This window comes from Andrena cerasifolii, chromosome 8, assembly GCF_050908995.1.
Source record: "Andrena cerasifolii isolate SP2316 chromosome 8, iyAndCera1_principal, whole genome shotgun sequence".
NCBI lineage: Eukaryota > Metazoa > Arthropoda > Insecta > Hymenoptera > Andrenidae > Andrena > Andrena cerasifolii.
The window spans coordinates 2,733,214-2,760,706 of NC_135125.1; the positions used below are offsets into that span (position 1 = coordinate 2,733,214).

Genomic DNA, 27,493 nt, shown 5'->3' on the forward strand with positions numbered 1-27,493 from the left:
AGACAATATTATGACTACTGCCAATGACACTTACAAGACACGTGGGCAAGGTGATGACAGTTTAAACGAGAACGCTAAAATTTGACTGCGGAATCTCGTAAGAATAACTTCAATCTCATAAGAGATCAACAAGCTTTTTTAAATCAGGGTGGGTTGCCTAACTTTTTCGCCTTATAAATATCCGTCTTTTTCGTGATACGAAATGTTTGCAGAAGAAATCATTCGATTTGATAAGGACAAATATTATACTTTATAGGTACTTTTCTGCAAGATCATGTTTTTGAAATTTGGAAATACAATTTCCTCTCGCTATAGGCTCGCAGCTCAGGGCTGGCGACGAGCGCTTAGCGAGTAGCGGAGACGATTCCGAGGCGCCGATAGCGCGAGTAAGAGGAAAGGAAAGCGAGCGAGAGAGGACGAATGCGAGTCCTTAGCGACATAATGACGGCGCGGCAGTCACTCGCCCGAATACTCCAAGAAGTGGTGGGGATAGCGAAGAGCGCATAGCGAGTAGCGGAGACGAGTCCAAAGCGCCGATAGCGCGAGTAAGAGGAAAGGAAAGCGAGCGAGAGAGGACGAATGCGAGTCCTTAGCGACATAATGACGGCGCGGCAGTCACTCGCCCGAATACTTCAAACGGTGGGGATACCGAAGAGCGCTTAGCGCTATGCGCAGGGTCCAAAACGAGCCCATAGCGAGATGATACAATATAATGACACGTTTTTATGAATGTGACCACATATTTTTCACGAATAGTGTCATAGGTGACATTCAAACGAATTAAACGAATTCAAATGACCTTCAATATGAAAATTAGTACTCTCAGAATGTAATGTTCCAAAGTGACAGCATAGCGTTCAAATTATACTTAAATAGGGTGGTCGGCGCAACTTGCATAGGTACTTCGAATAACTTCCAAAGTATGTGTTGTATGAAAAATAATTTACACAAGAGCTGCATGGTTTGGAGGGGCACATTATGTAGTACATATATTTGGGGGGGGTGGGGGTGGAGCGGTTTCGAAAATTTCAATGACAAGTTCGTTATTTTAAATGGAATGCTATATTTTTTATGCCAAAGTATCGAAAAACTTGAAGTCTGAGTAAAACAGTATTGGCCTTTATTAGCCCTAAACCTAATAGTTAACGAATAATTTTGCTTCGTTTCTTGAAAATTTACTTTACATAATATCAAGTTGGAGATTCAATATCATCCAAGCTACTTTATACAATATCGCAGGACTACTTTCTGTGGGGTACATTAAAAAACATGGTGTACCGTGAACCAGCAACAACACCACAGAATATGGAAGAACGAATCTGTGAAGCACCGATTACGTTCGGTGCAGAAACAATTTTATTCAGATTGCAGTTTCCTCGTTGGTTCATAGATTGCATCACTGTACATGTGAATGTCAATGGATACCATTTCAAACACCTACGATAAGGAATGGAGATAGACGATTGCGATAAGGTAAAATCTGTGGTGTTGATAAACATTGTCACGTAAACACCGCTGTCTTACGAAAATCTTTCATGTTACTGAATCCCCAACTGGATATTATGCAAAGTAACTTTTCAAGAAACAAAGCAAAAATATTCGTCAACTATTAAGTTTGGGGCTATTAAGGTCAATACTTTTTTACTCAGAATTCAAGATTTTTCTGTATTTTGGTACAAAAAATATAGCATTCCATTTAAAATAACGGACTTGACATTGAAATCTCCTAAACGCCCCCACCTATAAAAAAAATACATGCACTACATTATGTGCTCCTCTAAACAATGCAACTCTTGCATAAAAAATGTTCTCACACAACGCATACTTTAAAAATTATTTGAGGTGTACAAATTGCGCGGACCACTCTGTATTTTCCCATAACTCGGAACATCTGTTGTAATACAGTATTATCTCCATAAGTGATAGATTTCGTGATTCCATGAGTAATAATTCGCCATCCCCTCTCCTTCTTTTGTAGATGACACGACGAGTCAGAAAAAATTTATGGCTTGTCGCTGTCGATCGACCGTCCCGAGCCAGTTTCACATTTAGAGACAGCACTCCTACATTCCTTACCAGTATCCAATGTGATAATAAAAAACGTAGTTACATTACTGATACCGTTTAAGTTATATTCAGGAGGCTATCACTCTCATTTGCGATTTTGGAACAGTGTTTCAACTGCCACCTAGGCAGTTCCAATTTTTTGGAACTAAAATTCAATATAGCCGCGATCACGTGTTCATGCTTCATCTGTAAAGGCTAGAACAGACACATTAACCCTATCAACAATCCTATCGAAAAATAAGTTTTATAAAATCAGTTTGACAGTAACAGGTAAGTATATAGTTGAATATATATTTTTGATGTAGTATATGTCGTGACATAGCTCTATAAAAAACATTATAATTTAAAAAGATAATCTACATATACTACATTAAAAATATATATTCAACTATATACATACCTGTTACTGTCAAACTGATTTTATAAAACTTATTTTTCGATAGGATTCTTTGGGTTTCGTACGCTACTAGCTCGCATCAATCAACAATTCACAAATGCCATGCAATGCATATCAATGGCGTACACAGTAAAGGCTGGAACAGACACGTCCAGTAATTTAGTCGAGTAGCGAGTAATTTAGTAATTTACCATTGTTTTATTAAACTACTCAACTAAATTTTAGAGTCCACACACGGTAAATTACTTGCTACTCGACTAAAACACTGGATGTGTCTGAACCATCATGAACACGTGATAACGGCCATGTTGAATTTTAGTTCGGAAAAGTTGGAACTGCCTAGGTGGCAGTTGAAACACTGTTCCAAAATCGCAAATGAGAGTGGCAGCCCCCTGAGTATATTCCAGCTTATGTAGGGTAAACTGCACTAATGCTGGCACTACACTAATCATTGGAACTGCTAATTAAAAAGTAAAATATGAAGAAGTACAAGTTTAGAAAGTATTTTTTTACAATTTCTTATTTTTCTTCCACTACAACACTGCAAAGCTCAGTAGTTGAACTACACATTTTACATCTGGCAACACCACAATGTGGTACAAAGGGCTGAGTTTTAGGCGTTTTCTTAAAATTTTGATAAAGGGTAGGTAAGTATATTTTGTCGCTTTATAACTAAGTAATGGAATGAAATATAGATTTACTAAGTGTTGTAGGTATTTAATAGTGAATGAAATACTCTGTTTAAACACTTTAACCTTCGTTTTTAACTACATATGCATTTCTATATAACCTCAAATTTGAGGGTGCCAATGACTGTACTTATATGCCTATTTTTGTTTTTCATTGAATATTTTTAAAATAATACCCAAGATGTTTTTTTTAATGAGAAATCCATAATCATTGATAATAACTGAAAATTAAGACCATATAAAAACTGCATAAAAAATATAGACATTTCAATTGGGGTTTCCGCTTAGGGTGCCAATCATTGTACAGTTTACCCTACACACAAATTTTTTATATTTCAAATTCGATCCTCACGAAAGCATCACCAAACGTTTGACAAGGTTTGCCCAATGAAAATGAGTTCAAACACAACTTCACTTACAAGACGACATAACGAACTCGGATTTTGATAAAACTATTGCACTTAGAAAATTATTTGTCACGATTTTTTTTATTGACAATCGTTCATACTGAAGGGACAAAACAACCCCCAAAGCCGGCGGCCGAAAACGTATTTCATCGAATACCTCGATAACTGTTCGGTATACGAATTTTTTTTCCAAATTCTATGTTTTTGAAGGAGTAATTCAATTATTCAAATAATCTTTAGAAAAATTTATTTGTTTAAGCGATACACCAAAAATGAACATTTCTTTACTAATTTTTGTGGCCAAATGTTAATCGATTTTCATGTTTTTTTATATGAAACTATAGACCAGAATAAGAAATACTTTTTTTCTGCGAAATGGAGTATTCGAGCACGTGTGTAGAAGATGTGAAACTATGATGATGTTCCGGGCATTTATATTGCGGTGTATATCGCTAGGTTGTCTCTTAAATAGCCAAGGATAGGTACCGCATGTATAAATATGCCACGGTAATGATCTCCGATGTAAAGGGTGTAAACGATATAATAAAAAAACATATCATAGTCCTGAAAAACATATTTTTATCTATCGTGGAAAATCATAGGTGAAGACTACTGAAAGAATAAAACGCGGAAATTATAATTTAAAATGTTATATTTCCACGAGGAAGCCACAATGTGTCGTCGTCGACGATACATTCACGAATGCCTACCTCTCGGTGTCGCAATCGTTTTAATGGTAATCGCATCTTTATTGTAAAACCAAACTGTCAAACCGTTCGAAATATCCGTATTTCTTATTCTGATCCATAGTTTCAGAGCTACACAAATTTACTTACATGACAATCATTTAACATTTTGCCAGAAAAATTGTTAAAAAACGTGCATTTTTATTATATTCTTTACACAGATACATTTTTGTAAAAGATATTTAAATAATAATTGAATTTCTTCTTCAAAAACAGAATTTTAAAAAAACTTCTTCCTACACCGAATATTTCCTGACATACTCGGTAAAATACGTTTTCAACCACCAACTTTGGGGGCTGTTTTTACCCCCTCAGTATGAACGATTAAAAAAAAAAGAACGTATCAAATATTTTTCTACGATCTATTTCTCACGAACGTTTCATAAAAATCGGCGTAGGTATGCGGATTCAATATACATCGACTTTTTTTTTAATTATACGGAATCCGAATTACTTGTGAACTCTTCAAATTATTCACATATTACATGCAATTAAACGTTTTCCAAGATGATCATGTTTTTATTTATTTTCACTGAGAAAAACCCTGTAACTGTGATCCATTGGTAATATTTTCGTGAAAATCTAAAAAAAATATAGATACAGAAGATGCAAGGTCGCTCACGCGGGCAAAACAAGGAAACAGGAAATAGTGAAAGTGATCCATACGCACATAGTCAGGACAGAAACTGCGCAGATAGCAAGGAATTATTGTAATCCTATTGCAGGATGCATGGAACCTTGTAAATAGCCTTGGTACTACCTTACTCGATGCCACCACTTAACTGCCGAATTTACTTCATTATATTTCCACCACTGGCTATACTGCGTTAGATTATTTTGAAAATTAATTAAACAACGGGTTTACTTCGCAGTAAATGTCCTTGTACAGTGATGTAATACAAAAACAGTTTTCCGAATGATGCATTATTTTCTTGCTTTTACGGCGCGTTTAAAAAATAAAAATTCTCATCTGTTTTATAGAGTATTCATTGAGTAAAGTAGTCTATTACTTTTATCACGTGGTTCTGTATGTGCTGGAGGATGTTATTAGAGGTCGACAAATGCAATCCTTAATATCTAACACAAAGATTCATAATAGATAGTACAAACAGAAAGAGAGTGATTCTACATGAAAAACTAAGTAAGAAACACAAAATAATCTTTTTTATAAAATATTCTGTTTTCAAGAAAATCGATTTCGAAAATTTGTCAGATACGCATGCAGCTATCTATGAATTGGCAGAATCCAGTATAGAATGTGGTACAACTGCTAATGAAAACATTGTGTAAAAATAAGTATAAAATGGTAGAATCATTTCTTTTCGTACGAGGCATTATTTTTAGGAAATGAATTTTATTCGGGACACCCTCCAAAATAGTTCCAAATAATTAAAAAATAATCCGTGTAAAGTTTAAGCTCGATCGGATAACGGGAAAGGACGCCCCTGGGCCCTTAAACATTTAAATCATTATTTAACAGCTCGCGAAGTCGATTTTATATAATATCCTCCAAGTTATTGATTAAATAAAAAAATATGTCAAACAAAAGTTGTAGATCCGGATAAGGAGCATCTTTTATGTTGTATTACTTTTTCTTGTGCGACAAACGGTTTTCGAAAAAAGTCCGAAAAACTAAAAAAAAAACTTTTCCTGAAAATTTGAAAGTTTAAATGCTTCTAGAACACTTTTTATTTATGAAGGTGAACAAAAAAATGGAATTTTTATTTTCGAGGACTATTTTTTAAACATTTAAGGGAAACATATACCGAAATATGCGAAAAAGATAAAAAAAAATCTTATTTTCAGTGTTTGATATATCATGAATGTTTCCTGAAAATATGGAACTGAAATTCGCAAAAATATCGATGATATACACATCAGAAGTGTCTATAATCTGCCTAATCTAAATGTGTATATGTTCGATGTTTTTGCGCATTTCGGTCCCAAATTTTCAGGAAACATTCATGACATATGAAACACTGAATATATGCCCCCCCCCTTCCCCTTATAATGTTTAAAAAATAGTACTCGAAAATAAAAATTCCATTTTTTTTGTTCGCCCTCATAAATAAAAAGTGTGTTAGGAGCATTTAGGCTTTCAAAATTTGAGGGGAAAAGTTTTTTTTTTTAGTTTTTCGGACTTTTTTCGAAAACCGTGTGTCGCACAAGAAAAAGTAATACAACATAAAATATGCTCCTTGTCCGGACCTACAACTTTTGTTTGACATATTTTTTTATTTAATCAATAACTTGGAGGATATTATATAAAATCGACTTCGCCAGCTGTTAAATAATGATTTAAACGTTTAAGGGCCCAGGGGCACCCTTTCCCGTTATCCGATCGAGCTCAAACTTTACACAATTTTGTTTTTTAATTATTTGGAACTATTCTGGAGGGTGCCCAGAAGAAAATCTTGAAAAAAATTTTACCGTGAGTAAATAAGAGCCACCCTAGCGTACACTTGACTAAAATTCAGTTTCAAATATTTCTAATTGTATCACATGTTACGGAACCTTTTATATGTACGTTGTTTCCTTTCTACACGTCCTATAGTCACTACGTATAGATCCCTGTAATTCAAGTTTGATGAAATATAAATTTTCAAGGAGCTTCAAGTAACTGTAATAGTAAAACTCAGCGGAAGCAATCCTTGAAAGTTAAAACGTGCTCTCCCAACTAAACTCGACGAGTCTCGTCAACAATCTGCTGCTGTCAGCAGGCAGGAACATAATAGGGACATTGCATATTATTTTTCAGCTACTTAAATGATAAAAATTCATGTGACTTCATAGAAGTATTAGATCGTCTAATTGGGACCTGACATGGGGGCGGGGCCTAGCCAAAATGGCGCCGATATGGGTACAAGATACATGTGTTGTACATGCGATAACGTAGTTTTTGCGAAAATGTTCCTTTCTATGCAAAGTATATGTGATTGGGCAGGTTCATATCCTGCCCAGCGGAATTTTATGCAACGGCACGAGAACGGACGGGGATTGATGTGTACCCAACAAGCGCTCCTACTTTCGCCACCAGATGTCATGGTGACGGATGTCAGATCCCAATGCAAGATCGTACGAGTGATAAATAAATTCAATCGCACTATATGTAGGAAATGAGGTTGACATTCGCTGAACCATTACAATTACGTACCTCAAAGTAAGAAGGCAGTACCTATTAAAAATTGAAGACATCCAATTATCGTAACATTTCTTCCTGTGGCTTTTAAGGAATACAAGGCATAATCCAGTCAATACAAATAATAGATACCAAGACTCAGTAATCGTTACACGTAATCTGATGAATATATAACGAAAGATACTGAAATTGATAAATAGAAAGCAGGTATATCAGGGAAGAATGTAGAATATACTTTACGTTCCATATGTAAAATAAACCAAGCCCATATGTTCACTTTTAAATAATTGTGAAGATACAAAATCTTGAGATTATATTAATTTAGTCTATATGACATTTCACCTAAGAGTAGACCTACGCCCCTACCGATTTGTAACTGATTTGCGCAGCTCCCACGGATCTGACACACGATTGGCCGTAGCGCTTTCCCTGTTGGTTTCCTACCAATCAATAGTATATCCTTGCACGAAACGAGTCTATTCTTAAGTGGAATGCAGTATAGGTAACTGCTTAAAGGGCATTTTATGATCAGAAAAGGTAAGCAATATTTAATATAATTTTTATAGTCATTCTTGCTATTCTTGGTCTTTGTTTAATCTAGTTTTTAACTCATTATATGGTTGGCACCAGTTTCTTATAGTGCAGATATCAACAGGACATGTTACCCTAGTACTGAGAGTTGACGAATATTGACTAAGCCGGGTGTAGCATGGGACTGAATACTCTACAAAATCGAAAACCAATTGGGTCTTTTGTGACGTAAGTTAGATCAGAGTTCAAAGTGTACATTTCAAACAGGAAGATACACATTCGAATATTTAATAGAGGAGGATGACTTTAGCCCTTCGTGGTCACCCCTTCTTATAATCACAAGTTGGTCACACGGGGTTCACTGTACCCCAGCGTCATTTTTTGAGTTACCATTTTCGTATTTTTGAATCTTTTAACTTTTCAGTGATAATTGTACGTTCGTAATACTTATACAATCGTGGTCTAATAGTCTTTTTCTAGAAATGTAAATTTTGATACGATAAAATTTGTAGTTGAAAATGAGCGATTTTCCACGGTTGTGGGGAAAAAGCGATTTGTTCATTTTTTTTAAATTGTTTTTCTTGCTATAAATCTCCTTTGGAAGTCGCAAAGACACGAGATTTTAACTCGAAAATTATTCTTGGGGTACAATACACCCCGTGTGACCACGAAGGGTTAATTCATAGAGACTAGAAGACAAAAAAGTTAGATCCCATATGGATGTAGACTGTAAAATGCAGTCAGACACTTTAATCATTCAAAACTGACTGCACGCTGGTTATCCAACAATGAAGAACTCTGAAGAGCGTAACGATATCTAGAGACGCGGTAGCGTCTCGACGCCAAGTACATGTTCAACACCCTGTATATATGTCGACTGTCGTTGCCGTGTATCTTTACTCGTCGCTCGGCTATTCCAACCTAACCTGAAACTTATTTCATTAATATCTCATCACGCCTGCAATATTTTCTAAATTCAAAGGCATTTTTCTTATGTAAACCGCATATAAGCTTTCGAATAAGTCCAAATTCAATAAAATCGGTCTATGCATGACAGAGATATCGTAATATCATGTCATGGATCTGTCAGAAATAAGATTTTTCTTCTGATTCTTCCACAAAATTTTGGTCGACTTTCGTCAACATAATACGTATATATGCGTTACACGACACCTTCAGCCAAAAGAAGCTACACATGTTTCGTTCGTCGACTATCAGCGGTAGTCGGTTTAACGTGGGGCCGGCTACACACGTCCACGCATGCGCTCGATGACGTCATGATGTAAGGATATAAGGTGTGCTCGCTGAGCGGCTCATTTTCGTCTTTTACTGCGCATTCCCAATTTCCGCCATATTAAAATATGTATGTATATGAATGCATATGCAAGTGGTACGAACGCATATCGAAATGTTGACAAATTCTTTCTATCCTATTTTCTATTCTAGGATCTTGGGAAGAGCACGTTATTAGCTAATTTAAAAAGGGTGCGCAAGAGCACGCCTTATATCCTTACATCATGGATGACGTCACGCCCGTCGAACCAATCAACGCCAAGATGAAAATCGCTGGAAAATTCGCCGACGCCAGCGCCACCGTCAAGCCAAGTGAAGCTGCGGCCAACCAGCGTCGACAACCGATTCCCCGGCGATGCTGGTTGGCTGTGGCCTCACTTGGCTTGACGGTGGCGCTGGCGTCGGCGAATTTTCCAGCGATTTTCATCTTGGCGTTGATTGGTTCGACCGGCCAATATATATATATATATATATATATACATACACAATTGAATTATAACCTACCTACTGTCATTCAACCATAACCTGCTAAGTGTCAAATAAGGAAAGGAAAGTTGTCAAAATAGTTTGAAATGTCACGAGTTTTTACACCACATAGGACACTGAATTATTGTCTCAATTAACAAGGTAGGTCGCCAAAATTTATTAACTCGGCGGGAGGTACTACTGGGTAAAATTTACCACAGAGGCGCTAGTTGCGAAAATATGAAGACTGAGTTTTTGTTACAATTTTGTAAAGAACTTTAATAAAGATTTCAAGATATTTCATAAAATTTTGTTTGATTCTTAAAACACTGTACCTAAACGTAAAAATTACAAAGTTAAAAAAAAATATTCTGAAACCGTGGTTTTTTACGTTTCAATTTTGGGTATTTTTAACCCGGTAGCGACAACCTGTGTTACTAGAATATGGAGTGCGCCTCCCATCGGGTTAATAGACTTTTTATGTAGAGTCACAGACTTGGAAGTTGTCCGGAGAAGGTTCGACAGAGAAGCATCTTCTTTCTCACAAGTTTCTGGAAATTTGCCAAATAAGGTAAATCGACAAAATTTGTCAAATTAGCATAGCATTAAGAATTAAGAAAATTATGGCAGACTGCTCGCAATGTGGAGCAAATCACATTAGTGAAGAAAGTACGTTGAAAACACATCTCCCTTGATATTTTTCAATCTTTTGTGAAAGACATTCGTAATACTTTAAAATCCACAGTAGTTGCGATGCTATTCATTACTTTTACTATTTTCCCATTAACAATAATTCAATTCATCAATAAACATACTTAATTGATTTTATTCCAACACCAATAAATCGTGCGTTAAAAATATTGGATCTCTTCGTTCATTTTGGCTGAATTACCATTAGCATTTAAGGATGTATCGGACGTACAATATTAGACAAAAGTATATGAAATTTAAAATACTTGAATATCTACGCCTAACGCATAGTAAATCTACATGAAAGGAACTCGAACGACAGTTGGAGTCTTATTTTTACTCATAGAGGGTGATTTTTCACTTTACAAATGCTTTTTCAAGCATTATTTGTTGAACTTTTGGCAGTGAAAATGCCCTGAATTTACAGTTTTCTCAAGTTACAATTTATTTCTTCAAAACGGTGTTGGGAAAACATTTGAAACTCGGCAGATATTTCAATCTATCCATATACTATACGTACAAAAAAATTGAAAACATTGGTACTATTTCTTCAACATTTTTTCAGCGGTTTTATCTGCCAAGACCGTCGCTTTCCATAAGAGTACGTGTAAAATCAGTGAAAATTAAAGTCGTTATAACTCAGCAACCGTTTAGTGCATTTGTTTAAAATTTTTGGGGCACATCAGGAAAATTAAAAAGAACAATCTCACAAATTTGCATCAACATGGTACCATTTTGAAGATAGGTCAGATACATTCTTAAATTTCCTGCAACAAGACTTTCTGCCATACGCTCTCACCTTTTTCGGATACATTTTGTAGTCTCTACACTCACTATAGCAAAATGCCACTCTATTTCTATATAAATTCTATGTTAAGTTGTAACTGGAACGTGGCTTTTATATATTTACAGATAATCTAAGCAGAAGAGAAAGAGAAAGTACCCTGCTGCACGAGCAAATGCAATAAGCACATTTTCATGTATAATTTTATTATTTTACAGTTTTAAGAAATATGTATAAACAAAATCGAGTTGTATTATGAATGTGGAAAAATGTATAATTTAGAGGAGAAAAAAAAATAAATTGGGACATAGTATTATATTAATTAAACGATTTTATTAAACGATTTTATTCAGCTTCGATGCTCTGTTTTCTTCTTGTATGTTTGCTTCATATCTGAAAACCCAAATTTATACCCATTCCAACATTCGACTGAATACGTATAACATAATTTACATATTTGATCAATTTTAAAGGTGGGATCAATTAGAAAATATTTAATAAACTTAGAATCCAAGGTACCAATCCACCACATTTACTGTTAAAAATATGTATTTCTCTACATTAGAGTATGGATGAACACTCGAATACAATACAATTTATTTAGATTCGTTCTTTGGAGAATTCTAAAAAATAATTTAAAAGATAGAAGGTTGTAAACTGTTGTACATATTTTATAGAAGATAATAATAATATAATATTAAAAATTATCTTAAGTCATTCCCTATGCAAATTATCTTTGTAAAAAGAAGTGAGATCCCCATAAAAAACTTAAAAAAAGTAAAAAAAATTACGCCAAGTACATGAAATCAAATAAATTAGAAAAAATAGAAGATAATAATTACAAAATAAAAAAAAATACATGACATCAAAATGAGCTGCATGTACATAAAGGTGCTTTCAGTCAAATACTTGGCCTGGCGAGGCAAGGTATTCTCAGATCATCAGTACCCATACCCTCCCTCTCGTAGACTTTCAGATAATTTGTCAATTTAATACTCTGACAATATGAGTACACTTTCATTATTTTGCGTTTTTAAATAATTCTTATTCATCGACACCTTGACCTTGCCTCGCCAGGCCAAGTATTTGGCTGAAAGCACCTTTATGTACTTGCAGCTCATTTTGATTTCACATATTTTTTCTTATTTTGTAATTATTATTATTTCCTATTTTTTGTGATTTATTTCATTTCATGTACTTGGCGTAATTTTTTTACATTTTTCATGTTTTTTATGGGGTAGAATTTACTAAGAGTATACATTACAAATCCTTTGCTAATCAAGAAATTATAAACAGTAATAGTTAAGATTTTATTTGAATATAATCTGTATATGGATTTTTCCCCAATTCCCATATAAATTAAATTTCCATATAGTATAAGATTCATGGTACCTATCTAAATATACAATTTACTAAAAGAAAGAATATCATAGAAGCACAAAACAATACATGTAAAAACATGATTTCAAGAAGTTAAGTTTTTATACTTCTGAAAGTTGCAAAATTTTCGGGAAGATTGTAGTTTTCAGATATTATTACACTTCACTATTATTAGACTAACTTTTGTGTCATTACGAAAAACTCGAAAAAAATATAAATGTATTTATGAAATACAAAATTTGTGGAGACAAACAAATTCTTGTACTGTCACTATCAGAATAACAGCAAAATAGAAACCACAAAATTGTACGAAACAACATTATTATAATCAATGCACAAGTGGGCTTGAGGCTTTATGCATGATTTTTAAGGGCATTAAATTACTGATAAATATTATGAATTCTGACCTTATAACTTATATCTTTATATAAGTAACACTGCAACAGAAATGCAGATTTTTTGCATAATTCAATTATGTATTATTAAATTAAATATAAATTTTTATACAGTTTCTTAAACAAAATTTATTAAACAGTTAGGCAAATATTTGCTTGTCTATACGTTTTCGAAGTCCCGTTATTTATTAATGGGTGTACATTTTATAATAAATTTTACATGTCCTAAATATTAGTGGACATGCGTGAAGTATTTGAATAAAAAACAATAATCTTCTTTTTTATGGTTATATATCGCATGATGCGGAACATCACGTGCGCGTGGACACTCAAAATATTTATTCGGATAATAGCACTACAGAGGACGAGCGTTAAGGAGGTGCGAGTTGAGCACAAGTAAAAATATCGCGTCCTTTAAATGCTCAACATCTCTCCACAATAACCGGAAACAATTATCGGTATCTTACGGAAACAAACAGAACGACGTTTCCGCGCATACAGATGATTTACATAATTACCTAAAATAATGTTCGTATCACTCAGTTGGGAATGACACTCGTCTCGAAGTAAAATAAATTAAAATCTGCGCGAAGTTTTTCAAATTATATCGCGTCCGTAAAGTACATACATAGGTGGCATTAAAGGAGGGCAGTTCGGAAACACCTGTCACGAGGTTCTGACAATCAATTTCACTGCCAAGTTGCGAGAAGTAGTAAAAGATAAGAAACTAGTAGAAAAACGGTATGTCAACTTACCAAATCTCGTTCCCAAGTAGATTGATCGAAAGGTGACAGGCGGAGGTAATATGATGTTCATTCATCTTCTTTCTTGATGTTCAAACACGCGCGACACTCAAGCAACGGTTGTTGGAAAAGAACGGATAAACGATATTTCCGAAACATTTCACGGATACGCACGTTCACGCATCGACAACTGCATCCCACGCCTGACACGCACATGCACACCCTCATTAGGAATAACGTACACGCACCAAGCATACAATCGCAACATATAAGGTATTAAATATACATTGGCGTATAGTGAAGAATATGATCCCTGAATTTTCATTCAATGCGGCACACGTCTGATTTGAAGATAAAAAACAATGTAACCTATGTCCGCATTAAAACGATACTGCAGTTAAACGTATATACTTTTAACGGTTCAACCGTATGAGAAAAATGATTTTTACGAAAATCCCGTTTCCTGACACAAACTGACCAATAAAATGAGAGAAGCGAGTACTCGAATTAAACGTAGTTTCACCCTACTAACCTATACGTTGTACGTCGACCGGTTGGCACGATTACTGAACGAGTTCAAAACATTTCCGCGATACTGACTTGAGCAGATATCACGACGGCTGCCATATTGGAATCTCATTCCGCAAACCACTGATGAGATACTTATAAAAGAAAGGCAGCCTTACGAGATTTCTGCCAATCCGAAAAATTCTGTAGTGACGTCTCTCGAATTCACCACCAGAGGGCTACAAACAGTATACTGTTCTCGATTGTTCTCTACAAGTTTCGTTTGTTGCGTGATACTTTATAAAATTCAAGTCCAGTTCCAGGGGATGGAACCCATGGACCTAAAAGACAACGCATAAAGTAGGCTTATGGACGCGGGGTTTGAAGATCTGTGGGGAGCTGTTCAGCCGCCATGTGAGGTGTGGGGAGCTTACCTACTGGGCACTGTTGCCGGGGCAGGTCCCAAAAGAATTAAGTACTCAAGGATTACAACGGAAAATAAAAGTCTTATTATTCAAATCAGGTACAACGGACCTCGTGGTATCCTTTTCACCCTTTTCTCTCCACGAGTCGTAGGAACAAAAAGAATGCTTATAAACTAGGATTGCCGGCAATTTAAAACTAAAGTCTCTCGCGACACTGGCGTGGTGTCACCGTTCTCGTCGCTGGTTGGCTAGTCAGATTACAATTCCCTAGCGTGACGAACCCGCGTTCTTTGAACGAGTTTTTATGTTAACGGCGCGCTTGCGGCGCCACACACGGAAAGAATTTGTATTTTTGTTTTTCCTGTGTTTGTACACAGGTTGGCGTTTCAAGCACTTTGCTTATATTGCCCAACGAACATTAGTCATTCATTAATCCCTCCTCTCTCCTTCGGTTCCCAGCAGCAGCAGCGCACCGGGAGAAAGGTGGTCTCCCATCTTTCCCCAGTACACCGCCCCGTGATGCTTAACTTCGGTGATCTAACGAGAACCGGTGTTTTCCATCACGGCTACGGCCGCTGGTCAGAGGGATAAGTAGTGGTGCCATCGTTTCAATTCCATGGGAAATTTCTTGTGGCAAAATATTTTAAATTTGATTATTCGTGCTTAACACGTTGAATCACCCCCGAAAAGTTAGCCCCTCATTGGAGTAATGGCAAAGGAATCTACCACCGCGGGAACGGTGGCGCTAGTGTAACATAACAAATATGGACGACGAAAGTATACCTTTTACTATATGTTTATATGGATTCAGTAGTATAAAAGTATATTTCAAAGTTATTTCTTAAAGTAAAAATGTTGACAATACATTTAGATACAATTTTGGAATATAGAAAAATATGTAATGTAAACAATTTTAGTTGCTCCACTTTTTGGCACTTTTATGAAAATTTACATTGTGATCATTGTTCATTGTAGCGTTACAATTTGTACACAACATTTATTTTTGCATACAGTTCGTCGATACTGTGAAAATTGGTAGACCGCAATAAATTGTATATTTGCGTTGGCCATTACTACTAGTTCGCGTACCGACCGCTAGTGTCGCATACTAATGTTCTAGGCCGGTATTCATAGTCGCTACTTATTCTTAAGCAAATGTTTAAGCATGCGGCATCCTCTACTAACTTAGTAGCTAGTAAAGGATGCCGAATGTTTTTTAAGCATTTGCTTAAGAATAAGTAGCGACTATGAATACCGGCCCTACACCCAATATATCAGTTTCTATTTTATGCAATCGATTGTGCATCATTTATATGTACATAATTGTTCATTAGTTTATATTATTTGTTCATCAATTGAGAATTTATAATAAATTAAACAAATTTGACTAATTTTTTTTTCACCCAGCCCCTTATTTATATTTTTTTCCATTATTCGCCAATAATTTCATATGGAATCGATCGTTCGTCGTTTGTACATCTTTGTTCAATCTTACTTGTTCACAAGAAATTGTCTTTTATAGGGAATTCGGTATCTCGCAGTGACTCTGTGTTCTGGTGGTAGAAAATGTCTTGGATTGGGTAATTTTTATAGATTTGAACAAATGTTTTTCTGGCACGAGCACAGAGTCAGTGGGGGATACCGAATTCGCTGTACATGAACATTTTTAATGAATATCTATTGCGTCAGCACTTAAAATGTTGGAATAAAAATATCGATACATTCCGGTACATAAAATAAAAAACAATAACAAACTGAAGGTTTACTAATTAAAGTTTAATTAAAACTAGATTGTTTTATTATACATGTACATTTATTATAAGAGTAGTTTACGATAAAGACCATTTATTTTGAAAGTGGTGTAAGTCCATTTTTTGAAAAAATTGAGAAAACGAAAAATTTACATATACTTTAATGTGAACTGTTTATTTATAAACATAATTTAAATCTTAAAATTTTCATTTAGTTTAATCAATTGAAGTTTCTTAAATAATTGGAATTGCATAATCATTTAAGTATCAAAATTAGATACTGGTAGGTTATGTATCGATACATACAAATATCGATATTTAACACCCAAAGTATCGACGCAGTGGTGTATCGATACTGTATTGCCCATCCAGCGTTACTGCGAAACATTTTCAGGACACGACGTTTCGCGGTGGGGGAACAACTACAGGAGTGACGTTAATGTGTGCATGAAAACATCGTGACTTCAAGCCAACCGACGCCAACGCCAAGCGTAGCCAAGTGGCGCCCAATGTGCGTCAGAAATATATCTTCAGAAATTGATTTGAGTGAGGTTTAGCTACTTCAAATCACAGTTGAAAATAGGGGAAATTAAGTAAGATTTAACTACAAATTACATATTCATATTGCATAGTATAGTTAATATGTACATACTGAAGGGTAAAACAAATTTTTTCTACAAGTGATCTTCCAACATGTTTGAAATAAACAACACTACTTTGATTCAATCAGTTTAAAATGAACAAATACATAGTATCAAAATATAAATAATTTTAAATTTTACAACTACAACTTTTATGCATACTATTTTTAACTTTGCACGCCTCTTTGACAAATTCGAGCTAAAAGACTATTCATCTGTAACAAACTGTTAATTCCATCGACTATCCCAAGATGCGTTATACCAATTTCCTGAAATAAAAGAAGAAAATAATTTCATTAATGTTACAAGAAAATATTTGTCGAATATGAAAATAAATTTTACATGTACAACATAATTGACAAGTAAACAAAATTTATTGCGTCTGACCTTTACAAAATTTAATTTTATTGTTTCTTCAATTGGTAGATTTTTGCAAACTCTGAATATGTTACTAATTAAATCTTCTGCAGAATATCCCATCTTCCACAAATGTTTCATTACCTATTGATATTAATTAAATCTATATTACAATTGTACTTTGAGTTATAGCATACATAGAAATCAATAAGAAGATGCCTTACCCCATATGCTTTAACAATATTACCCTGTGTACAAAATTCAAGCATTTCTTTAACAAGTAATGGATGGGGTTCATCACAAACTTTAAAAACATTTTCACTATTTACATGACCAAAACCATTGTATGTTGACTGTAAATTATTTAATGCCTGCCTCATATCGCCTTGAGCAGTAAACACTATTGCTTCTAATCCATTGTCTGTATATGAAATCTACACAGGTATAATGCAAATATAAAATTTAATTTGTCATGTTGTACGCTTTCATTCGGGCAGTAATAATAAACCTTTTTCTTACATTTTCCTTGTTACAAACTATAAGAACTTTAGCCAAAACTTGAGCATCTGATAATTTTCCATATCTTAACATGGCACAGCGTGATTGTATTGGCTCAATAATTTTTTCACTATTATTACAAGCCAATGCAAATCTAGTTGTATTACTATATATTTCCATTGTTCTACGCAATGCCTGTTGTGCACCATCTGTCATACTATCAGCTTCGTCTAAAATTATTATTTTATGCTTTCCTTTTGGGAGGTTTACCTAGATTCACACAAGTATGAAATACTTATTATAGAAGTGTGTTTATCAGAGAAAGATGATAGTAAATGTATCAAATATATTTACCTTCTTTTGGGCAAACATTTTAATTTTATTTCTGACAACATCTATTCCTCTGTCATTAGAAGCATTTAATTCCATTACTGCTTCTTTAAAAGCTGATCCTAACAGGATACGTGCCAAACATAGAATTGTTGTAGTTTTACCAACCCCTGGAGGGCCAGCGATAATAATATTTGGACAATTCCCATGTTGAGCAAAAACAGAAAGCCTAGATACTGTATCCTCATTACCCACAATGTCCGAAAAAACTTGTGGTCTATACTTTTCAATCCTAAACAAAAGCTTTTACTCATACTATTCCACTTTTCAAGCAATCACAATAAAAACATAACCACCCTAATTTCAACGGTTGAAGTTCATGCATCATATTATCACATACTTATAAAAACATACCATGGCAAATGCAATGATTTGCTAGTTGTTTCTTTATTCCTAATATTATAGCCACTAATAGACGGCATAGGTTCAACATCCATAGATTCTTCAGTAGTATTATCACCTGCCATTTTCAATATTTAAGCTTGAAACGCTTGAAACGCGGGAAGATACTTCATACATACAGGGTGGCGTGAAAAACAGCTACCAGCGGTAACTATGTTGGAGTGGGGATAGCTGCCCACGTCTACGCATGCGCGCGGTGACGTCACGAGCGTTGAGCCAATCAACGCCAAGATGAAAATCGCTAGAAATTCGCCGACGCCAACGCTAAGCCAAGCCACGTGGCGTGAACGCGAAGTGAGGCCGCGAGTAACTAGCTTTGCTGGGGAATCGGTTGTCGACGCTGGTTGGCTGCGTTCCAATTGGCTTGGTGCTGGCTAGGGATGGAGTGCAAAATCACTAACAGTGATTTATCACAGTGATCGCAGAATCACGATCACAGTCGTGAGTGAAGTTAAATCACGACCATGATCGTGATTTTTTAAACTTGAGTGAATTGTTTTCTTTCCATCGTAATTCTTGATCTTGATTGAATTATTTTTTATAAAATACTTAAATATAGTTTGTGTTGCAGTCAAAGCGTGCTAATTCAGGGAATATATAACTAGTATATACAGCATATATACAGTCATAAATAGTCAATGTGTGCACGCACTGATTTGATTTGCTAAAGTATTCACATATACATTACACTTTTTAACTAAAGTGAAGAAATATTCGTTAATTTAAATAGATCAAGAACGGTTACATTGGTTCAAAATATACAACTGAAATTCTATAAGAACAGTGAGGAGTTGAGAATGTTTCAAGAGAAATTAGAAACTGGGGTTATGTGGCGCGTGCAAAGAGCAGTTATGCTTTCCACCAATCAAATCACGAAAATCGTGAATCACTGTTCAGCCTGCACCAATCAGAAGTGATCACGAAAATCACGGATCACTGTGAAAAATCACCGTGATTGGGAATGAACGTGATCGAATCCCTCGTGATTCACAAATCACGGTTCTAGCCAACACTAGTGCTGGCGTCATTTTGTTTCTCATTGCTGCGAGTTGCGATCCTCGCCCTAGCGGCGTTTAGCACAAGGTCTTAAAGCGCGAAGTTCGAACTTTAAAGAGTTAAGGATGAAGTTTATTACATTAGAAATTTGTCTCCGACTCTTTCTCTTTCTTAGTTTTTCGAACGATAAGGAAAGAGGCGGAGACAAATTTCTGGAGCCACCTTCATGCACAAGCGTGCAATGCAGTTTCTGGCGCAACCTCACACTGTGCAGTGCCGTGGTGCGACGATTCTAGGTTATGTGTCATGCGATTCTGATTGGTTGATTTTGGTAGGACTAAAGATTCGTTGGGAATCAACCAATAAAAATCGCTTGACACATAACCTCGAATCGTCGCACCACGGCACTGCACAGTGCGGTGGTCACTCAGAAGCGGCTAGAACATAGACATATATAGACGGAGCAGAAGCTGGGACTGTCGGCGAGAGGAACGGTAGGCTTGGAAGGGAAAAGGCAGAGGTCAGATACAGGCACGTCGGGATAGCTTCGGAACCATTCGGCATCCATAACCACTGCGTTGCCCGATGTGCCTGTATCGCTCCCCTTACCGCGAATCTTACACCCCCCTCAGCTTACGCTCTGTCTATATATGTCTATGGGTTAAATATGTGCGATTGCGCGAAGTTAGCTATAAGACATAGAGATATCGAGACCAGATGTAGAGCGTAATTCAAAATCCTTTGTGGCGAAAAGATTTATTATAGGCCTGCGGATTCGAAGCGAACAGCACATCTGGAAGGTTTTAAACGAGATTGACACGAAGGACGAGGAAGAGTTTATTGCCAGGACTCATAAACACGTAGAGCGCATTGTGCTTCTCGAGGGTTTCTCCTTGCCAGTTTTTCGAACGTGCTCGTACAATATTAGTAGCTGATACCTGAACTCAGAAGGCGTACAAGAGCCTGGGATTGCATTCTGTAATTTTCAAAACTACAGTTAGGCCAGGTGACGATAATAAATAGCTTAACTTTTCCTTCCACATCTGCATGCCAAATTCCGTCGAGTGGGCAGCTGCTCGTGTCGTAAAACCACTTAAAATTCTGTCCTCGCTTCCAATAATTGCCGGTGTTCTGTAAGGGTAAAAACTCCAGTCGAAAAGGCCGAAAGTCGTAAAGTCATAAACGTTGTTCGGGCGACGTTTTTTTGATCCTAAGGGTTGCGCCTACCTACCTGTTAAATTTGTATATAATGTAAGTAGCCTCCCTGATAGCCAGATCTGGGCAGCAGAATCTGACGTCAGAACTGCAGCAGTCTGTGTCCGCATTTGGTTGCGTTCTGATGTGCAGAGCCTGAGGTGCAGTGCCTGATGTCAGATGGACAGCAGATCGACAGCAGATTTCGCCGTCTGCTAGGCACAGCAACAGCGCCATCTGTAGGCAATTGCTTGGTAATTCTGGATCTCAGATGGCGCTGTTGCTGTGCCTAGCAGACGGCGAAATCTGCTGTCGATCTGCTGTCGATCTGCTGTCCATCTGACATCAGGCACTGCACCTCAGGCTCTGCACATCAGAACGCAGCCAAATGCGGACACAGACTGCTGCAGTTCTGACGTCAGATTCTGCTGCCCAGATCTGGCTATCAGGGCTATGTAATCGGAAAGCGTGTCTCGACCACCAGCCGAGAGTTGAGGGAAGCGCGAAGGAAGGGCCAAGGACGGAGAGACGGCTGAAGGACAACCCACACACGAAACTTGAAGGATGTCATCGTCTTGATTGGACGAAGGGATTCGAGGAGGGAGTCGGACGAACACGCCGAAATTGGAGGAGTAGGGCGCTCGGAGGTGACAAGCGAGGAATTAATATGTAAGAAGACAGATCAATCTTGTCAACAGACTGACAAACAGTTATTTCTTAACGCTACTGGCATTCGGTCGCTAACCAGCTTTCTGAGCAGTTCAAAATATACTTAAAAGTTTATCTTTAAAATAGCTTGTGTACTCTGATTTATTTGAAAATACCCGCACTCCAACGAGCAGAGCGGTGCAGCGCTCCACGAGCACCAACCTGCGTCCGCATTCCAAAATCCCTGCTAACACGCGCAACACTGCACTGCACGGTTGTGCATGAAGGTGGCGCGTAGACGCTTCCGTATATAGAGCACTAAAGAAGGTGAGTATGCGCATCCGCCATTTTGGGTCCTCTAGAGAGAGAAAATTATTGAGTACCCGCCTTTTTGGGTATTGTCAGATTCATTTTATAAACAAAATATGCGTTGTTGATATTGATGCTTAGTAGCACGACACATTATTACAGTATTTTATTACATTTAAGTTTATATTTGGTTTATAAAGCGAATTTGACAATACTCAAAAAGGTGGGTACTCAATAATCTTCTTTCTCCAGAGAACCCAATATGGCGGATGCGCATACTCACCTCTTTAGTGCTCTAGTTTCTATCGTTTCGATGCTCGGACCGTCCAGCGGAGGGCACTGTTTTCGTCTTGACGTTGATTGGATGGACGCCACGATGTGTTTCCCCTCCACTACGAATCGGCACGCTTTTAATGCGTCGCACTATGGCATATATCAGCCCGATTTCCGTGCCCTATTCCTATTACCGTGCCTTTGTGCTTAAAGAAGCCATGCAAAAAACTCGCATAAATGAATAAGGAAAAAAATTGTTTAATTAAGTTAATCTATTAATGTATGTGTTAGAAACGAGAAGGTTGCATTTTTAAACAATTTAAGTATAATAGAAAAAATTTCAAAAATGCATATGAAGATTTCGATGGATTTACTTAAATCCTTACCGGAAACGATAAGGAACACGTACTTTACAGAAGTGAATAAATTGATGATTATCATTATTTGTACTTATGTAAAGTGTTTATTATATCATAAAAGGTTCAAATTTTATGAAAAAATAGCAAAATGAGCATTTTTTAAATGTATTCGTATTTTTAAAGTGAATCCGGTAATTCGGACAAAAATTTAACACTTGTCCCTATTACCGTGCCCCTCGAAGCCCACTGGCTCCCTCTGTAACTGCTAAACCTAACCCTAGTTTCGTTTCTCAGAACGGGTGAACAGAAATTTGTATTTGCATATTTTGTTTCTGTAATGAAAAGGTCATATTAATATTACATAAAAACACCTCTCGTAGAGCAAAAAAATGTTTTGAACAGTTCAAAGTTCAAAGACATAACCTAACCGCGGGGACGCTATTTGGGCTTGGCTAGCACTCATTCGAAAGAGGGGGTTCAATGCGGAGCGCACTGCTCGTGGTTTAGTTCAAGTAGTGGATACGAAATGGCACCTACTCAGGAGAACTGCCAACGTGGAATCATAGCAAAACTGAAGCGTTAATTGGATACATGTGCCCATTGAGCTCTATCCTAACTGGAGTGTGAACAGCAGTGGGAAGAAGTAGAGGCGATAGCGGTCCGAGAGAAATCGAAGATAGTGTGTGAATGTATCTTTCTTCTTCCTACTATCCCTCTCTATCTCTACTATCCTGTAGTAAATTTGTGTGTAGTGGGGGTATAGACGCCACGCGGCACGCCACCACGCCATGATCTTTGTTAGCATCAGTTACCATTACCACTCTCAAAATAGTAATCATGAGTAATTTTACCATATTAGACTTTTTTTTTTATTTTGCGATCATTATTCATAAGAATATTCTTTTTTGGATATGTTTTACATTCTTGTGCGTGCGGATAAGTTCACTGAGATGCACTATCCATCTATAGGCTAGTAAGACAGAGAAAGCAATTCCTCGTATTTGTGTTCCTTGTCTGACCGTCCGCCATTGCTCTGTTCACACTCCAGTTAGGATAGAGCTCAATGCATGTGCCACAGTAAACGTGTGATGCAGTCAATGTATGCATTTTCGTATGATTGTAGGTTAGGTTATCTGCATTTTCGGCATACCTCCATTAACTAGGAACTGCTGGGAACTGTATACATTTACTAAACTAACGCTTTGTAACACATACATCACTTGAAATCGCTGTCGAATTTATGTTATAATTATATGGTCACATTATTTAAAATAAAAACGGAGAGATTGGAACTTTTTTACTATTTAATAATACTGGAAATATTGATTTATTGATATCATATTTTCAGAATGTGGAAGTTACAGCAATTATTTGCAATTATTGCTCTTATTATTATTCTTCCGACTATTGTATAAAACATATAACAAGGAAAAGTCTCCAAACCGGTCAACAGTTGACTCCCTGATTTTTTTGTAATTCTTTACGGTCCTATGCAGAGATGGGCATTATTTAAATAAAAGGATATACTTCCGAATGGCCCCAGTAGCCGATGGACACGAGGTTTGGGGGAGAGGAGAGGAGGGGGTGTGTACCCTAAACCTAAAAATCTATATAGCTTCGGGTATTTATTAGTTTCCTTTGTTTATTCGAAGACCTTTCATCTTGGGCTTCGAATAATTTTTCATCTTTCATTGCATCTTTATCCTAAGGTCGTATTCAGATATATTGGCCGGTCGATTCGTTTTCGCGAACAGCGATCGAGGAGAAATCGGCCACCACCATCTGACAATCGTGGATTTGTCAGCTGGACTTGCTGGCCCCCGAAGGGTATAGTGGGGTAACGGCAACGCTGCTCGGCTCCGCCTGAACGAAGCCGTGCGGCTGTTGTTTATTCTTAACGTCATAGTTGTGTGCGTTACGAAGCTGTGCGTAGACCAATACGAGATGAAGCTATTGAGAAAGAATCAATGTTCTGATCAATAAAACTCCTGAATTTTTTCAGACCTCACACACACCTATTCTGATGTATGTATTTCTACGCTAAGAACTCGGTTTGGCCTACACGTCAGGAGCTTGGCACTATCCCCACCACATCTAACTCGCTCTTGTTCTGCGAAGGCGAGAGCGAGATGGAACGAGAGCAAGAAAGAAACGAGAAAGTGGTGGGGATGCTTCGCTGCGTGTTTACGTACCTCACGGGCACCGAATCCTCACCGCGCGACGAGCAGGCCTAGCCCGAGAGAGAGTCAGAACGTTGAGAAAAGGAGCACCGAGCAGGCGTATGATGGGAGAATACCCCTCACGAAACTCACCGGCCAATATATCTGAATACGACCTTAGGTAGATGTAACCCGTTAACTTCAAACGAATAAATACAGTAAAATAATAATTCTTAATTTTATTGAAATATTTATCTTGACATGTTTATGTAATCTTGAGCTTAACAACTTTGTGTTTAGATTTATTCGAAAAATAATGAAATTTTCACTTTAGATAAAATAAGTTGTTTACCTTATTCAGTAATATTTTGAATAAACAGTATGTGTACAACGCAATATTTCATAAGAAACTGACCTAAACAAAAATGATTAATGGTACTAACTTAAAATTTATAAATAGTCTATTGGTGAACAAATTTAGTTCAGAAAAATTCAGTCTTTTTCAAATACATGTATCAACTATTAAAGTATCATTACATTATATTTACATACATATTATCTAAAATCTTTGCAATAATGCAAAATATCTTTTCTAACAGCAGAGATCTTCAATTATTCATAATATATGATACCAAAATACTTTGTATAAAAGATGTAAAATATTTATGGTATACAGAGTTTCACTGAATACAATTTAGATCGAAGAGTTATTTATGTAGTCAGAATGAAATAGATTCTAATTCAATTAACACCATTTTTCCATTGTAACAGCTGCTAAATGTGGTCTCGATTTAGGAGATGACCATCGCAATGCACTTTGACACGATTCTGCTCTGGAAGGGGTTCTTGACGGTGGTTGAGGTGGATTAAACTGCGATTCTTGCGTTTGATAGTTTGCCTCTCCATTCGTTTCTGATTGGGTGCTCTTCTCCTTTGGTGGGTCACCTTTATGATTTCTCTTCATTGGCTTCTTGGCTATATCGTGAAAGGCTGCAGGTGGTGCGCTTTCTACGGATTGAAGACTGGCTGCACGATGAAGAGATAATCGAAGTGGCTTTTTCGGCGGTGCCGGACGAGATTTTATTTCTTGTGAACTATACATTATTGATGCATCAGAGTTCTCCATCGTACGTGATTGTATATCCTGAAATAATAAGGAGGTCTTAAATACGTGGATTATCTTGATTCTACAAGTGAATTTGTAAATAATTAAGTGCTTAAAATTCTAATTCAAAGTAAAAGTTTGTTATTCTTTAGATAAATTTATTTAGTACACCAATCTTTCGTTGGTAATACAAAGAAGAATTGTTAAATAATTAATGTCGTGTTTTTCAAGGGGTGAATCTAGATCTCTGGATAGGTGGACATTTGTTAAGAAAAACTGCCCGCTGGGAAGAGAAAAAGTTTGAAAGAAACCATATGTCGCGAACAAACCGTTTAGTCAAGAAAGATTGATCAAGATTTCCCAACGATTCGATTGTGTAGAACAGAGTTGCTCAGTCGGGAGCCGTAGCCCTCCTTAGGTTTTGGGACACGGATCAGAACCGAGCACGGAACTATTAAGGGGCCTCCAGACGCTGATACATGTTGCAATGAAACATTGATACATCCATCGTGCATCTTGCTCACCCTCCTGGCTGGTGAGCAAGATGCCAGTTTCATGAAACCTATATCATGAAGCATGTATCAATGTTTCATGCAACATATATCCGCGTTTGGAGGACCCTTTACGTTGCTAGCAAGAGCATGCGGTGGGGGGACTGCAATAGTGCGCGGGGTTCGAGCCTGCACGCATATACGGTCTTGTAGATACCCTCACCCTTTGCTGTCTTTACCAGCGCGACAGTTCTGCGCTCGGTTCTAATCCAGGTCCCAGAATTTAAGGCCGCGTCCTGATCTGAACCGAACGGCGAACCGAACGCCACTTGAGACTCCTTAATGCCGCGTTCCTACGTGTGGAACATATATTTCTAGCGATTTTCGCCAGTTTAGACATAATCTCGTGGCCCGCGACAGCTAAAGATTGAAAGACAGAGAATGTTTAGAGTAGTGCAGACCAAAGATTTGCTTGCTATATGACACCGAAGAAGGGACCTCGGGACCCTCGACCAAAGGAAAGTCAGGCTCGCCGAGATGTTCGGGCTGTTCCCAGCCGATGTCGGTAAAGTCCCGAACCATCAAAGGAATGGCTCACCCACATAGAGTAAACAACTGTAGCGGTGCATCCCTGTCCCTCACACCACCATGACTTGTTGTCGTCCTTGCCATTGGGAGTGTCAAGTAGTTTGAAGAAGCAAGACAAGTTGGTGATAAAAGAAGAGTGTCCCACAGACCTTCCCAAGCGTACCTACGCCTACGGTTCGAAATGTCTACGGGACTCTCGGAATAGTTTCACCGTTCGCACGAGCACCATTTCCGCAGATCAAGCAGCCGCTGTGTATATCTGCATGTATTACGTTTATAAAAAAAAAAACAGACAGCAACAGACCTTTGGTCTGCACTACTCTAAACACTCTCTGTCCTTCAATCTTTAGCTGTCGCGAGCCACGAGTCTCTGTCTAACCTGGCAAAAATCGCTAGAAATATACGGTCCACACGTAGAAACGCGGCATTAGGGAGTCTCAAGTGGCGTTCGGTTCGCCGTTCGGTTCAGATCTGGACGCGACCTAAGGAGGTTTTGTGTTCTCAACTGAGCAGCCCTGCCCTAAATAAACACAATTCAACGTTTAAAGGGGCAGAAGACTGAGCAAGGTGCAGACCTAACTCGGCCCAAATCAAGTGAAGCAAAAATACACGTCCGTAGCAGATGTTTTTCGTGTGCCGTTTGAAGCTGATGGTAACCAGGTCCACGGGGCTTG

General features: G+C 37.2%; 4 protein-coding genes and 1 long non-coding RNA gene across 10 annotated transcripts in view; 1 reads left to right on the forward strand and 4 right to left on the reverse strand.

Moving 5' to 3' along the window:
- LOC143372261 (neuronal calcium sensor 2) overlaps positions 1-14,380 on the reverse strand; it is a 449,084-nt gene extending 434,704 nt beyond the window's left edge. Inside the window, exon 1 of one of the 3 annotated variants that reach the window (XM_076818318.1) lies at positions 13,739-14,380. In XM_076818318.1, the coding sequence (XP_076674433.1) occupies positions 13,739-13,803 (65 nt within the window). In that variant the 5' untranslated portion in view covers positions 13,804-14,380. The remainder of the gene's footprint in view (positions 1-13,738) is intronic. The other 2 variants (XM_076818316.1, XM_076818317.1) reach the window with 2 other exon arrangements.
- LOC143372607 (uncharacterized) lies at positions 9,785-11,626 on the forward strand. The gene is made up of 3 exons (XR_013086318.1): positions 9,785-9,896; positions 10,221-10,305; positions 11,337-11,626. It is a non-coding gene; the product is annotated as an uncharacterized LOC143372607 (long non-coding RNA).
- Positions 14,381-17,163: 2,783 nt separating the features above from the next.
- On the reverse strand, positions 17,164-18,815 carry Rfc4 (replication factor C subunit RfC4). The gene is made up of 6 exons (XM_076818112.1): positions 18,650-18,815; positions 18,260-18,527; positions 17,927-18,175; positions 17,632-17,841; positions 17,438-17,551; positions 17,164-17,319 (listed from the first exon to the last, which is right to left on the reverse strand). Exons 1-6 carry the CDS (start codon positions 18,760-18,762, stop codon positions 17,218-17,220), a joined length of 1,056 nt encoding a protein of 351 aa, XP_076674227.1. The 5' UTR covers positions 18,763-18,815; the 3' UTR covers positions 17,164-17,217.
- A 1,383-nt stretch (positions 18,816-20,198) lies between these two features.
- Positions 20,199-21,124, reverse strand: LOC143372405 (uncharacterized). Its single transcript, XM_076818553.1, has 2 exons — positions 20,925-21,124; positions 20,199-20,824 (listed from the first exon to the last, which is right to left on the reverse strand). Exons 1-2 carry the CDS (start codon positions 21,122-21,124, stop codon positions 20,638-20,640), a joined length of 387 nt encoding a protein of 128 aa, XP_076674668.1. The 3' UTR covers positions 20,199-20,637.
- A 3,740-nt stretch (positions 21,125-24,864) lies between these two features.
- Sprt (PDZ domain-containing protein sprite) overlaps positions 24,865-27,493 on the reverse strand; it is a 115,664-nt gene continuing 113,035 nt past the window's right edge. For 2 of the 4 annotated variants that reach the window (XM_076818251.1, XM_076818252.1), the window contains one exon: positions 24,865-25,779. In XM_076818251.1, coding sequence (XP_076674366.1) covers positions 25,381-25,779 — 399 coding nt within the window. In that variant the 3' untranslated portion in view covers positions 24,865-25,380. The remainder of the gene's footprint in view (positions 25,780-27,493) is intronic. The other 2 variants (XM_076818250.1, XM_076818253.1) reach the window with 1 other exon arrangement.